The sequence below is a fragment of the Sorex fumeus genome, unplaced genomic scaffold (genome assembly GCF_029834395.1).
Source record: "Sorex fumeus unplaced genomic scaffold, SorFum_2.1 ptg000125l, whole genome shotgun sequence".
NCBI lineage: Eukaryota > Metazoa > Chordata > Mammalia > Eulipotyphla > Soricidae > Sorex > Sorex fumeus.
The window spans coordinates 4,770,521-4,785,966 of record NW_026606182.1 but is presented as its reverse complement, the minus strand read 5'-3'; the positions used below and the strand labels follow the sequence as shown (position 1 = coordinate 4,785,966).

At 52.5% G+C, this 15,446-nt stretch overlaps 1 protein-coding gene across 1 annotated transcript; it reads right to left on the bottom strand.

Annotated features, from left to right (window-relative positions):
- Positions 1-4,338: 4,338 nt before the first annotated feature.
- On the bottom strand, positions 4,339-11,874 carry LOC130044891 (histone acetyltransferase p300-like). Its single transcript, XM_056137557.1, has 2 exons — positions 11,831-11,874; positions 4,339-7,068 (listed from the first exon to the last, which is right to left on the bottom strand). Exon 2 carries the CDS (start codon positions 7,019-7,021, stop codon positions 5,771-5,773), a length of 1,251 nt encoding a protein of 416 aa, XP_055993532.1. The 5' UTR covers positions 7,022-7,068; positions 11,831-11,874; the 3' UTR covers positions 4,339-5,770.
- Between the last annotated feature and the right edge of the window lie 3,572 nt (positions 11,875-15,446).

Below are 15,446 nucleotides of genomic sequence, written 5' to 3'. Positions count from 1 at the left end.
TTGCCACTGTGCCTCCGGCCAGACCCCAACAACTTGGGACCAAGTTCCCAACAAATTAAACATTTAAAATGTAGGTATGTGGGAGTCACGCGTGCAAACCACCTCCAGTTCATCTATTAAAGCTCATTTATCAGCCTTGCTTCAGAGACTCATAAATAAATCTCGAAGAGATCACAAGAGAAGAAAGAAAATATGCACCTGGGGCCAAAAAGACAGTACAACGGGTCTAGGCATGTGCGTTGATCCCTGGCACACACATGAAGGCCAGAGGCAACCAGCGTGATCCCTCACTGCAGAGCCAGGAGGAAGCCCTGAGCACAGCTGGGTGTGGCCCAAAACCCAGACAAGAAAACATGCATTAGAAATTCCCCAAGCTCTCTTGGATTAATAAGTGATAGTGTTTTAGCATGACTGAAGTAGAATATTCTACTTCATCTTATTATCTCGTTCTTACTTTGGAGAACCCGGCAGGCTACCAAAAGTATCTTGCCCGCACGGCAGAGTCTGGCAAACTCCCCGTGGCGTACCCAATATGCCAAATATCAGTAACAACGATGGGTCTCATTCTCCTAACCCTGAAAGAGCTTTGAATATGGCACTTTTTAGAATCCCAGGGCTAGGACGAAGGAGACTTTACTGGGGCCTGCTCGAGGCAATCGACCAACAACAGGATGATCGTGATCGTGAAGTAGAATCCAGATGTCTCAGGAGGGCCTTCACTTGAACTAGCAGCAGAGGGCTGGAACAGGAGGAAAGGCGCTTGCCTTCTGTGCAGCCAAGCCTGATTCAATCCCTAATACCACACAGGGTTCCCCAAACACTTCAAGGGGTCCTGAACAATCCACTCCTGAATACAGAGTCAGATATTTCTCTCCCCCCGCCCCCCAGAACGACTGGGTGTGGCGACCTCAAACCAAAACAGAAATTTGGAGCCAGAGAGTTAATTCAGGACTAAGGTGCTTGCTTGCACAGGCCCCACCCAGATTGAATCCCTGGTAACACATATGGTCCCCCAAGCACCGTCAAGCGTGATCCCTGAGGGGGCTGGAGTGATGTCACAACGGGTAGGGCATTTGCCTTGCACGCGGCCCAACCCGGGTTCGATCCCCAGCATCCCATATGGTCCCCTGAGCACGGCCAGGAGTAGTTCCTGAGTGCATGAGCCAGGAGTAACCCCTGAGCATCGCCGGGTGTGACCCCCCCCAAAAAAAAGAGTGATCCCTGAGCACACCCCTAACCAGGAATAAGCCATAAGCACTACTGGTCGTGGCCCCTAACTTCCCACCCCTCGGTCCCCTAAAAAGGACTCGGTCCCTGTGACCCACATATAGCCAGAAGGAAACAATGTGAAACTGGCCAACCAAGACCCCACCTGGAAAGTTCCTGGCCCCAGCAAGTGGGGTCAATCAATCACCACCATGAGCCGTATCAGCACTGACTAGTGCCAGAAACTGTCTTTTGCTAACTGCCAAGGATGAGCAGCTTAGGTAACCGTATGTCGTATGATGTCCTCCTAAACGAGAGTCCGGGTCCTTGTCCTGAGGCCGAGTCGTCCCTGTGGACTTGGACCCTAGCTGGAGCGAGCAATAAAATTCCCTGCTTTTGCATCACAGAGTGGTCTCTTGCGTCTGTCTCTGGCCAGGTTTAACACGCCTGAAATTCTTTTCAAACAGGCCGAGAGAAGAATCCCGAAACTCTGGGGTCCGGGTGGCAGCGGAGGCTTGGGAGAAAGTGACGGTCTTTCTCCTCCCGGACGCACAAAAGCCACCCATGGGCCCCCTCCCCTACATCAGTAACAGCGGCACCCCCCGCACCTCCCTCCCACCCTCCCCCCCCCCCCCCCCCCGGGAAGCGAACGGCGACTCCGACCTCCCAACCAGGCTCAGTTCCGCTACCTCAGTTTCTCCATCCTTGTCCCTCCCCCCGTCGCCCCCAGGCAGCGCCCGAAGACCCTAGGAAGGGTCGCGGGGGATGAAGAGACTCTCGGGGGCTGCCTCCGCCGCCGCGACGAGCCCTCCCGCTCTCACCTGCACGCCCTGACCCTCTCCCTCGGAGCTGAAACAGTTTCCTCGAACTTCGGGAGCCGAAAGCAAGGATGGAGCCGCGGCCCCGGCAGGGCGCGCTCATTGGCTGCCTGCTGGAGGCGCGGGCCAATCACGTGTGAGGAAAGCTGGTGCTGCGCCCGCCCTCCTCGCCGCGAACCCAGGGTGCCTCGGGCGGTGTATGGGACTTGACGTTGGGCTGCGAGGCTACACTGTGCTTGAGTCTGGGGCTGGGCCGATGCTAGTGACTGGTTATGGTGAGGCCCTAATTGCCAACTCGAACACTTCCCATTAAAAGCAAAGGACTCGAGGGTCGGAGCAATAGTAACGGCGGTGAGGGCGCTTGCCTTGCAGGTAGCGGACCCGGGCATTTAATATGATCCGCTGAGCATAACCTGGAGTAATTCCTGAGTGCAAAGCCCTGTGTGCAGCGGGTTTTGTGACCTAAAAAAGATTAAAAAAGAGAGAGAGAGAGAGAGAGAGAGAGAGAGAGAGAGAGAGAGAGAGAGAAACACACAGGAGGTAGAGAGACAGTACACGTGTTGTATCAGTTGACCCCCAACTTAATCCCCAGTACCACATGGTCCTCTGAGAGATGGTAGAAACCTCAGCACAGACCCAGTAGCCCCAGGGTACCTACATCTATGTGTGACCCCAAACCCCAAAACAAAAACAGGCCAGAAAGACACTACAGCGGTTAACGCACTTGCCTTGCAAGATGGGGGGTTTGGTTTCAATCCCCTGCCCTGTATCCAATCCGCACCCCTGAGCACAGAGCAGGAAATTAGCCCTGAGCATCTCCACGTGCTACCCTAACTGTCCACAACTGCTGGTACTCAAAAAAATACAACACTAAGGGGCTGGAGGGATAGCACAGTGGGTAGGGCGTTTCCTTGCACGTGGCCAACCCAGGTTGGATGCCCAGCATCCCATATGGTCGCCCCAGCACTGCCAGCAGTGATTCCTGAGTGCAGAGACAGGAGTATGCCCTGAGCATCGCTGGGCGTGACCTAAAAAGAAAAAACAAACCAAAACCCCCACTAAATCAGTCTTATCTTCTTTGTCGTATCTCAGTGCACACTTTATTAGCTATACAAAATAAAAAGAAGAGCTAGCAGTCTGTTTAATAGCATGTCAAGCACAGAGGTTGAAGTAGTTTTCTTTGGGGGAGGAAAGGGGTGTCAGTGACTGGAACTGTTAGTGGAAGTTGAAATGGCAGTTAGTGAGGAACTTAGTGGAAACGTCCTGTTAAGCAGGTTGCTAAGAAATAGTGGCGCCTCAGAATGGGCAGTGCCCCCACTTCCTTCTAGCTCAGACCTCCTCACTCTGGGTGTCCTGGTGTACCAAGCTTTTTAGACCGCGAGGGCCCACACAGATTCGTAGGCTACACACAGATTCATAGGCTTTTTATCCTTAATGGAATCACCCTGAGATGACAAAGATACAAAACTGCTCAGGATTTGGTTTCAGTCAAACAATGTTCCAACATCTGTCCCAACAGCAACACAAATGTGGTCCGGTGTCACCAACTCCAAACAGATGCCTGAATCCACCTCTGTTACTTGGTAAGCTGGAACACAGAACGGCTATTGTGCCATCCCATGTACCAAGCGCCTGAAGGACGTTTGCTCTAAGACAATTTTGTCAAGTTCATGTCCAACAGTCTCTTCTCTTGGGCTGTGAGGAGGCAGAGGACTCACTTCCTCAAACACTGTCTGCTCTCTCTTCCTGCTTGCTGTTCCTGTCTTTCGGCAGATTGTTTCCCCATTTGCAGGACTCCCTGCTTCTCCTTGAGGTCCACGGACTGGTTTTCCAGTGCTCCGACTCTGCCCAGGACTTGCCCTTTCGCTGTGATGGCACCCACGCTCAATGCTACCAGTATCACTGATGTCCCAGGCTGCAGTTCGTTTGTGCTCCAAGCTCCTCTCCTGTACCATTGCTTCAAAGATGGGCCTCCCAGTGGAAAGCATGTGCTAACCCTTAAGCTCCCCCCCGGTCCCAGAGCTGATCCCTCCAGGACTTGTTCATTCTCAATCCTGTGACTTGAGGTAATAGGAAGACCATCAAGTTACCTAGAACAAACCATATTAGCTTCTGCGTTTTCAGTGCTTGGGAGCGCCCTGACCCCTGCCTGCTACTAGGAGGGTTTCAGTTTGGATTCTGGGCAATCGAACAAATGAACTATCAGTGAATCATTTAATTTTTCAAACAAGGAAGTTGTGAGCTAGAGCCTTTTGTTTCATCTTTTGACTCCAACATGTGATGCAAAAAAATGAAAGAGGCCTGTATCTGTTTACTGAACACAGTTTATTGAAGCATAGGTAATAAAACTTAGCAGTCTCTACAGTGATCATAATACTTATAACTAATCAACTTTAACTGTGTGTTTTACAATAGTGGAGGATTTTTGCTCTTTTCACATTTTACAGAAAGAGTGTGTGTGTGTAGGGTGGGGGTAGAATAAGAAGGAAGGACGCATGCAAAGAAACCCCAAGGACATTTTGCAGGTTAAAATTGTTTCACTGGAATTGTTTCTCATCCTCTATTTTTTTTCCTGTTAGAATTAAGAATTACAAAAAAAATTCAAGAAACAGCACAATATAATACATCAATACGGCACATACCTCTATATTTTGAAAAAGCTATGTCTCTCTCTATATGTACAAATTATTTTAATACTTGGAAGTCTTTACGATCTGACAAACTTAACGGAATAGAAATTTTCTGGAGCACAAAAGTTGTCATGAGGGTAGGAAAGGGAATTTTTTTTTAATTATAATTCAAAAACAACAAACATCTTTGCACTAGAGAGAAAAACTGATATTTTAATATACAATGTAATTTTTAAAAAATGTTATGTATTCTACTTTCATAAAGTAGTTCACAATATATAGAATGTAATTTTAAAGTAACATTAACCCCATTTGTTCTGGTTTAAAATTTTTTAACTTTTTACTTAATTTTTCCATAAAGTGAGGAAAATAGGGAAAAATGTCAACCATGCAGACTAGTAAATAACTATTAAAATTACATATATTAACTTACAAAAAATAGTAAAACCTATGGGAGGTGCAACACAGGAGCATGTGGTTGGCATCACAGACCTCAGCCTCCTCCCAGTGCACACTTGAACAACACAACAAAGAAAAAAAAGGTTGGCAGGAACCAGCCATAACTAGGGTAAATTCTTTGTATTACACCATGCCTCAGGTTTATCTTGTATGTTTGCTTTAACTACAAACAGGCTATGGCACTTTTTTTTTCTTCTTTTTTTTTGGGGTCACACCTGGCGATGCACAGGGGTTACTCCTGGTTCTGCACTCAGGAATGACCACTGGTAGTGCTCAGAGAATCACATGGGATGCTGGGGATCATTGAACCCGAGTCAGCTGTGTGCCAGGCCTGGATTGTTAGCAAGCTGAGAAAGCATCAAGTTCTGGTCCGGGCTGGCAAAATGCCCTTGTTCCATGGGGTTGGCCTGGGCAGCTGCCAGTCCGGGATGTGGTGAACTGGTCTGTGGGGACACGTGGTGAGAAGGTTGAGGCTGCATCCTCGGGGAAGGGCTGGAGTGGGGTGCTGCTGGAGGGGTTTCAGTTGGCTAGACAGGGAATGAGCCCGACCAGCGTGCCCCCCCCCCACCCCGCAGCCTCTGCTGGAGTCTATGGAAACGTCTCGGAACCACGAAGCCATGGCGCTGTGGTTCCTGTTCATCTGCTGCGCCTGGGGGCTCAGCCCGCCCAGCGGCGGCTGCAGCTGCTACCGCTGCCTCTGTGACGCCAGGCTGGCTGCAGGACGCCGGCCTGCATGGGGTTCACGTTCTGCATGGCGGGATTGTTGCGGACGCCCTGCTGGCCTGGCCTGGCAGGAGGCTGCTGCCCAGGCTGGCCCTGGGGCATGCCCGGCTGCCCAGGGGGGGGCTGTGCATTGGAGTTGGCACGCTGGGTAGACCGCTTCTTGATGAATGCACACAACAACAGGGGGTTGGCATGAAGCATACTCAGCACCTGCTGCTGCTGCAGGGGAGAGCTGGGAGAGCGCAGAATCCGCAGGAGCTCCCGTAAGGCTTGCTGACACACTGCGCCCGGCTTGGGAGGGCTCACGCCCACCTGGCCCAGTCCCGGCTGGGGAGCCACGTTCAAAGGCTGACCAGGCTGGGCCACGGACACCATGGCCGGCCTTGGCATCCCAGACTGGAGCGGCTGGGCCTGAGGCATTCCTCCTGGGGCCCACGGTGGTTGCTGCTGCATGCCTGTGGGCCCCGCCCCTACCTCCAGTTGCCCACTGGGCTGCACGGCCATTTCGACCGCTGCTGGTGGGGGCCCAGGAAAAGGTGGCTGAGCAGTCTCAGGGTCGGTTGGGGGGGTCACCTGGCCTTCAGCCTTATCCTGGGACGCAAGGCCAGCCGCCTGAGTACTGGGCATGAAGGGTGGCATGCTGCTGGGAGGGGTGGGTTGAGGCTGCGAGGGGGGCTGGGGCTGGGGCTGGGGTGTCTGCGGGCCGCTTGGCTGCTGACCCGCTGGCGTGGTTGGAGTGGCAGGAGTCGGGGAAGGCAGGCCCTGCTGCTGCCCAACCGCCCTAGTCCGCTGCATGCAGGCCAACCTCCTTTGGATCATCTGGACCTGCAGGAGCCGGTACTGCAGCGGCTGCCGCCGGAGCTTTTGCCTAATGTTTAAGCAGAAGGGCATGGGGCACTTGTTGTCCTGGCAGCGCTTGGCATGGTAGCAGCAGACAGCAATGAGCTGCTTGCAGATGGGGCACCCGCCATTGGTTTTCTGCTTGCAGCCCTGGGTGTGGCGCATGACCCGCTTCATCTTCTGGCAGGACGGCAGGGAGCAGCTGGCGTTGTGGCACTGGCAGGAATGCACCAGGGACTGGATGCAGCGTTGGATACTCAGGTGGCGCGAGTCTTCTGGGTTCTGCGCGGCCACAGCCTGCTGGTTGTTGTTCTCCTCCTCTTGGCCGAGGCCGAGCTTCTCCATTTTGTGGTCTTTTTATTGTTACAGCAGGTGATACACAGGCCCCAGTCCTGAGGAGCAGAAATACAAGTGGTGTGGTCAACCCTCAAGGTCTAAGTCATTCCAAGAGAACCTGCTTCTGTAATGCTTTCACTGGGCAGCAGGCGCCTGTCCCCTTGTTCTAGAACTTGACAAAGGAACTGGCCTCCCAGAAAGTCTCCCCTCCCACAGTCGACCCTGTTTGCCAATAATGCAAAGGTGCGGCCTTGACAAAGAGCCTGTGACCGGCCATTCTGAAGAAAGGAACAAAACGGTTAGCTGATGCCTCCAGGCAGTCTCACTGCCAACTGCTGAGAGCCACCATCCCAATGAATCCACTGGGTACCAATACACCTTGTTATCCTAAACCTACAGATGTCCTACACCTAAACCTTAGATCCTAATTTTTTCCTAACAGAGGATTACTACTACTACTCTGTTTTCTGGGGGTGCCCCCCATACCTGGTAGTGCTTTGGGGACCGTTTGTAGTTTCAAAGAGCAAACCTGCGTTTGTTGCGTACAAGGCAAATGCTCTTCCGCCAGTACTCTTGTTCTTGTTTTTCTACTAACCTTTTTATACCAAACCTACAAAATTCAAGATATTCCCAATGGCTTTTATCGTTAACACTATCACTTTTTGCTGCCTGAGCCTATGCCTCCTAAGACTGAAGGCAGGGCTCATACATGAACCCTTAGGGTTAGGTGACCTTAAATACTATCCCTCTGGCCCCTAATGCTAAGCAGTACAAATGTAACACAGAATTTCAGAATTCCTAGGATGGCTGAAGTCAAAAGGATCATTAAGGTTTATATCCTTTAGGTGCAAAAAAGAAAGTAATGGGAACAGAGTGATGGTACATGACACAGATGCTTGAATATCCCTAAGAGAGTGCTCAACCTGTCATTCTTTAACCTTAGACAACCAGCTCTGGTTAAGGTCATTATCGAAAGTAGTTCAACTAAAGGGAGGTCCCGAAACCATTACACTCTAAAGAAACTAGAACAGAAAGTGACGGTTCAAAATTGTAACTTTGCAGAGAATGTGTTACAAAAACATGATTTTCCCTATTCACTTTGAAGAAGGAAGACAACAGATCATCATTCCCCCTCTATGATGTTTGCTTTAACACAGGCTTCATCCAGGAATGTAGCATGCAGTATCTGGGGACTGCACTTTCGAGGCAGGAGCTCTCCTTCCCGGATTCTGGTCTTTGGGCCGCACTTCCAGTGCAGCTTCTGGTGGTGCAGGAACCCAGGCGGCCATGGGTCAGGCAACTGCATGACCTGCTGTCTTGGATCCCTCCAGCCCACGAGCTCACGAGCTGCTTCCTACAGACCAGTATTTTTATTTTTCTAGCTCTACTGCAGGAAATATGGAGTGGTCAATGAAGTCTTAGGACTGTGGTTTAAAACTAATCGCCAAGAAGCCAGTTTTCTCAACAATGAGCCTAGATATCAAATGCAATGCAGCACCATGAGGTGTGGTCTCAAAACAAACCATTTAGATCGTAAATGAATCTAAGAAGAGAGCAACAATGCTGCAGAGATGTTTCCCCACCTCGCGCCAGGCCGATTCCATTAATTCACGGGGCGGGGGGGGGGGGGGGCTCGTGTCCCTCCACCTGCCTCAAACGAAACCCTGAGCTGCAAACCTTCAGAACCTAATGCCGCCACGCTCACGGCCAATGTTCACGGGCTTGCCCTAAGCTTCCCTTGGGATTTTCCCATGAGAAAATCCCCTGAAAATTGTGGTATTCGGGATTTGTGACTGAAATCTCCAGGCTAGTCTGGAATTGGGAATACGCTCTCCTCCATCTCTTTGCTTTCAGTTTCCTGGCAGTCATGCCCATGAACCGCATCTGGGCACCATTTAAGCATATTAACAGCCACGATCAAGAAACTCACAAATGAATCTCGGAAGAGAGCAACATACTGAAGAGATGAGTTCGGACCTGAGTATCACCACCATGCTGGTGATCTCTAATACAGGAACTTAATGGTTCCAAATGAGATACAACAATTTTCACAGACTTTCCTTTAAGGAAACCTTTTTTGGATCATTTTCAGTCAATTGTTCATAACAAGCAATACAAAATAAATTACTCAGCGTCTGCCTCAGGGGCAGGCTTGGGTGGTGGTGGGAATTCAAAATCATGGTGGTGGGAAGGTGTAACGGTAGTCGGCTTGGTGTTAAAATATTGAATGTAATGTGAACAAATCTGAAAAACAAAAACAAAATGAGCCCTGAGCCCAGGCAGGAGCCAGCCTGAGCCCCACTGGGTGTAGCCAGAAAAACAAGGAAAGCAACCACACCAGCAGCAAATTCAGTGGGGGCAGAGCACTCTCCTCTCCTCGGCGGGGGCCACACTCTCAGATGTGGGGTGTCCCATCACAGGAGGCCACCCGATGGGGACCAGAGAGACTGACGCAGGGCTCCAGCAGTCGCCCAGGCATCCCATCTCTGAATGCCTGACACCAACTGGCTCCCACATGGGAATCTTCTAGAGGGGGTGGGGGTGACCCTCTAAGGTACTTGGGGGCTACTCCTAGTTTGGTGCTCAGTGGACCATGTGGTTCTGCAGTTGAATTCTGCGACCTGAGCCATCTTCCTACCTTCCAGGGCGATTATTTTTTTGATGGAGAAGTGACACACCTAGCAGTGCTCAGTGCTTATTCCTGGCTCTGTGCTGAGTGATCACTCCTGTCGGTAGGCAGGGAATGATACAGGATGTCTGAGATTGAACCCGGATCAGACATGTGCAAGGGAAGCGCCCTACCTGTTGGAGTATCTCTCCAGCCCCTCCACCGGAACCTCTGATCTACTGGTCCAGGTCCCTTTATTCTGCATTTTCCTCCCCTCTCTACCAACCCAAAGCAACTTCTGGTGCCTTTCCTGGACAACAACCAGTACATGGCAGGTGACCGGCTTCCCCTAAAGGCAGCACCGTGTCAACTACTGCCATTTAATTGGTGCGCTCACCAAATCAATGTGAATGAAATGAAAATCTGAGGGGCTGGAGCAATAGTACAGCAGGCATGATGGTTGGCTGGCATGCTGCCAACCTGGGTTCAATCTCTGGCCCAGCATGCATATGGTCCTCTGAGCTTGGCAGGAGTGACCCGAGCATAGAGCGAGGGCTCTGGCCACAAGGCCCATTCCTCCCCTTCCTCCAAAGCCCCTGAGCCCTCCTTATCTCCCACCTGGCTCTGAACCACTGCTGGCCAAGGAGTGTAGTGTCTCACGGCTGAGCAGACTGGCACGGGGGAGGGGGGGTACATGCACCATGGGGCTGAAGAGACAGTACACCAGGTCAGGCTCTTGCCTTGATTGCGGCAGAACCAGGTTTGATCCTAGCACCCACATGACTGCCTGAGCCCACCAGGAGTGATCCCCGGGTGCAGAGCCAGGAGAAAGCCCTGAGCACAAACAGAATACGATCTTGTGACCCTCGGTGTCTCAGGAGGGCATTTAGGAGAGATGTACCTTCGAAAGCAGCAGCAGAGGGCTGGAACAGAATATAAGGTGCTTGTCTTCAGTGCAGCCAGCCCTGATTTAATCCCCAGGACCAAACAGGGTTCCCCAAGCACTACAAGGGGTCCTGAACAATCCACTCCTGAATGCAGAGCCAGGCATTTTCCCTGAGGACAACTGGGTGTGGTGACCCCAAACCAAAACAGAAATTTGGGGCCAGAGAGATCATTCAGGACTAAGGCAAGCGCACTAAGCCTTGCACACAGCCCACCTGGATTCAATCCCTGGTAACCCAGATGGTCCCCCAAGCACCGTCAAGAGTGACCCCTGAGCACAAACCCAGTAGTAAACCCTAAGCACTACTGGTTGTGGCCCCAAACTTCCCTCCCTCCACCCCCCAGAAAGGAACTCGGGCGGGTGCCTCACATACAAGTAGGTGTTCAGTAAACGTCGGCCATTATTTCTAGTTGAAAGCAAGGGCTCCGGGCCGGAGAGGAAGAACCGCGCCTGGAAGAGTGGGTAGGGCACTTGCACTGCCTGCTGCCCGCCTCATGCAACGCCCTGAGCATCACCAGGTGTGGCCCCCAGGCCGAGAGAAGGCGTCGCACCCTGGCTCTGGCGGGATTCATTGATGGATTAGCAGGACTTGGCACAAGCAGCTCCCCGCTCTCACCGCCTGCCCCCTCCCCCCACACCAGGTCCCAGCAGCGGCCACTGACAGCGCTGCAGGGGGGCGGGATGGCGTCACTCCCCGACCCCCAGGTCCTATTTGCGTCTCTGCCTGCCCAGGTGCCACAGAGGAGGCCGAATTCAAAGACCAGGTGCCCAGATGCCAAGCGCCTGCGCGGGTGGGGGTGGGGCGCGTTGCGGCCCTGGTGGGGAGGAATGGGGGGACGGGGGACCCGAACCTGGGGAGCTTTCTGGAAGCGCCTGGCAGCTGCGACCCCTCCCCAACCTCGGCGGCGCCAACCAGGAGGTGCAAAGCAGAATTGAATCCCGGGGGGGGAGGGGGGCTCGCGCGGGCACCCGCAGCCCCCTGCCCTGCCCCCCGCGCCGGACACGACCCCTCGCCGGCGCGACGGGAGCCTGTCACCCCGAAACGCCTCGCGGGGTCTCACCCCCGCCCCCGCACCCCCTCAGGGAAGCGAACGGCGACGCCGACCTCCGCGGCCAGGCTCGGTTCCGCTACCTCAGTTTCTCCATCCTTGTCCCTCCCCCCGCCGCCCCCGGGCAGCGCCCGAAGACCCTAAGAAGGGTCGCGCGGGATGAAGAGACGCTCGGGGGCTGCCTCTGCCGCCGCAAGGAGCCGTCTCGCTCTCACCTCCACGCCCCGGGCCTTCTCCCTCCGAGATGGTACAATTTCTACGTCGTCACCAACTGCAAGAAGCCGCGATGGCGTCTCGCGGCGCTGGCAGGGCGCGCTCATTGGCTGCCTGCTGGAGGCGCGGGCCAATCAACGCCCGAGGAAAGCGGACGCGCTGGTGCTGCGCCCGCCCTCCTCGCCTCCGCGGGGAGACCCGGATGCCGCGGGCGGTTGTGGGACTTGTAGTTCGGGCGAGAGGCGCTCGCCTGGAGGAGGGTGCGCCTGGCCGTTACACGTGACCGGTTAAGGTGTGGCCCTAACCCGGCCCCACCGTCCAGTAAAAGCAAAGCACCAGGGGCCGGAGCCACACTAGTGCCGGGAGGGCGGTGCCTTGTGCGCGTTGGATTCAGCTTCAATCCCCGACATTTAATACAGCCAATCCCCTGAGCATCCCCAGGACTAAGTCCTGAGTGCAGAGCCCTGAGCATCGCTAGTTGTTATGCAATGAGGCAAAGAAAAAAGCACAGGAGGTGGATAGTACACTTGTTGTAACATTGACCCCAATTTAATCCCCAGTACCACATAGTCCCTTGAGCCCTACTAAGGACTCAGCACAGACCAGTAGCCCAATACCTATATCCATTATGATCACATGATCATCCTGTTGTTCGTGGATTGCCTCCAGCAGGCACCAGTAACATCTCCTACTCCTAGCCCTGAGATTCTAAAAAGTGCTACATTAAAGGCTCTTTCAGGATTAGGAGAATGAGACCCATCATTGTTACTGGTATTTGGCATAATGGCTATGCCACGGGGAGTTTGTCAGACTCTGCCTTGTGGGCAGGTTATATTCAGTAGCCTGCCAGGTTGTCCAAAGCAAGACATAAGAGCAGAGCCCCAGCAGCCAAAGACCTCCGGAACCAGCCACAACCATGCTGGGACCACTCTCCAAGCAAGAAGGTACCGCAGAGGAACAAAGGCATGTGGGTCCCGGGGCTGAGATCTCCAAGCCTACTCGGATAGGGGTTGAGCATCCTCCACCCAGATCCTCCATCTTCCAGTAGGCAGGGGTCACATCCACCAACTGCCCCCCTGGTGCCGTGTAATCCCATCAACGGCCAAGACCCAGAGACTATAAAACCCAGCTCTCAGAAGAGAACAGCGCAGTCTCCTGCCCCTGCGCCTGGCTGTCCTCACAGGGGCCCCTTGGAGGGGGGCGGGTTGAGTTTCTCTCCCTGCCAGAGCAGAGCCCCCGGCAGCCAAAGACCTCTGGAACCAGCCTATATCCATGTGTGACCCAGAACTCAAAATAAAAAAAAAATAGGCCAGAAAGACAGTATAGTAGTTAATTCACTTGCCTTACAATGCCAGGGCCTGGTTCCAATCCGCTGCCCTAAGTCTCCAATCCCTGCCTCTGAGCACAGAGCAGGAAATTAGTCCTGAGCTTCTCCAGATGTGATTCCAACTGCCCACACTCTCAGAAAAATCACTGAGAGTCTGCGAGTCCCGTTCTCTCTGTCTTATCTCACTGCACACATTATCAGCTATAGAAAATAAAAACAAGAAGCCTGCAGTGTTTAATAGCATGTCAAACACCGAGGAGTGGAAGTGGTGTTCTTTGGGGGAAGAAAAGGAGAGGAGCGAGCTGGGGTCTCAGTGACTAGAACTCTTAGTGGAAGTTGAAATGGCAGTTAATGAGGAATTCAGTTGAAACATCCTGTTAAAACGGGTTGCTAAGCAACTGTGGCTGCCTTAGAATGTGCAGTGCCCCCTGTTCCTTCAGGCTCAGAGCGCCTCACTCTGGGTGGCCTGGTGTAGCACGACATTTGACTGGATGTCCTGAATGCCCGCACCTGTACACACTGATCACACTGATTCATAGCCTTTTTTTTCCCTTAACAGATTCACTCTGATTTACAAAGATACAAAGTTGTGCAGTATCTGAATTCAGTCATACGATGTTCCAACACCCATCCCTTTCAGAGGCTGTTCTTGAGAGAGGTCTCTTCCCTCTGAAAAGGACACTTGTCCCTCCTCTGGGTCCTCTGTCGCTCCTCTATGGGAACATTTCCAAAGGAAAAGCAAATGTGCTCTTGTGTCACCAACTCAAAATCACCCGAACAACATGTTTCCAAGCCCATGTCCATCTGTCTTGAGACATAGCCAACTTCTCTTGGACTTTGAGGAGGCAGAGGACTTTCTTCCTCAAACACTGTCTGTTCTCTCCTCCCGCTTGCTGTTCCTGCCTTTTGGCAGATTGTTTCCCGGTTTGCTGGACTCCCCGCTTCTCCTTGAGATCCACAGACTGGTGCTCTCCAGTGTTCCAACTCTGCCCAGGACTTGCTCTTCAGCTGTAAGTGATGGCATCCACGCTCAGTGCTACCAGTATCACCGATGTCCCAAACTGCAGTCCTTGTTTGTGCTCTAAGTTCCTCTCATGTACCATTGCTACAAAGCCAACAAACAAACCCAGCGATGCTCAGGGCTTACTCCTGGGTCTGCACTCAGGAATCTCTCCTGGCGGTGCTCGGGGGACCATATGGGATCCTGGGAATCAAACCCGGGTCGGCCGCGTGCAAGGCAAACATCCTACCTGCTGTGCTATTGCTCCAGCCCCAAGCAGCCATTTTTGAACCAACCAACCACTCTCCAAATTCCTCCCTCTCTATCCCCCAGATTCAATTCAGCAACCAATCCCTAGAACTCTCCAAACCTACATGAAATATTTCCTCTACTATTTGTCCTTAGAACCACCCCAAATCCAGACCATCATCCTTTCTCTAGATTCCAATGAAGCCTCTGTACTGGTTTCTTCTTTCACCCTAAGTCATGGGCTGAGTCCAGGAGAATATCAGCAATTTGCCAGTTGTCTGCTCTGTTCCATACCTGACTACCCACTTCACATATTATTTTATTTTATTTTTTTGCGTTTTGGGTCACACACCGGTGCTCAGGGGTTACTCCTGGCAGTGCTCAGGCGATCATATGGGATGCTGGGATTCGAACCCAGGTAGGCCGCGTGCAAGGCAAACGCCCTACCCACTGTGCTCTCACCCCAGTCCTCACATATTATTTTAAAATTTATTTATCTTGGGCTGGAGAGAGAGCATAGCGGGTAGGGCGTTTGCCTTGCACACGGCCGACCTGGGTTCAATTCGTAGCATCCCATATGGCCCCCTGAGCACCTCCAGGAGTAACTCCTGAGTGGAGAGACAGGAGTAACCCCTGTGCATCATTAGGTGTGACCCAAAAAGCAAAAAAAGATCACGATCATGACCATCCTGTTGTTCGGCGATTGCCTTGAGCAGGCCCCAGTAACGTCTCCTTCATCCTAGCCCAGAGATTTTTTAAAAAGTGCCATATTCAAGGCTCTTTCAGGTTTAGGAGAATGAGACCTATCACTGTTACTGGTATTTGGCATATTGGGTACGCCACGGGGAGTTTGCCAGACTCTGCCATGTGGGCAGGCTACATTCGGTAGCCTGCCAGTTTATCCAAAGTAGGAACGAGATAATAAGATATCATAATAAGATGTCACGTGCCCGCAAATGCGGCTGCGCTTCTGGGAGCTGGGTTTTATAATCTCTGAGTCTTGGCCTTTGATGGGATTACACGGGCGGCAGGGGGGCAATTG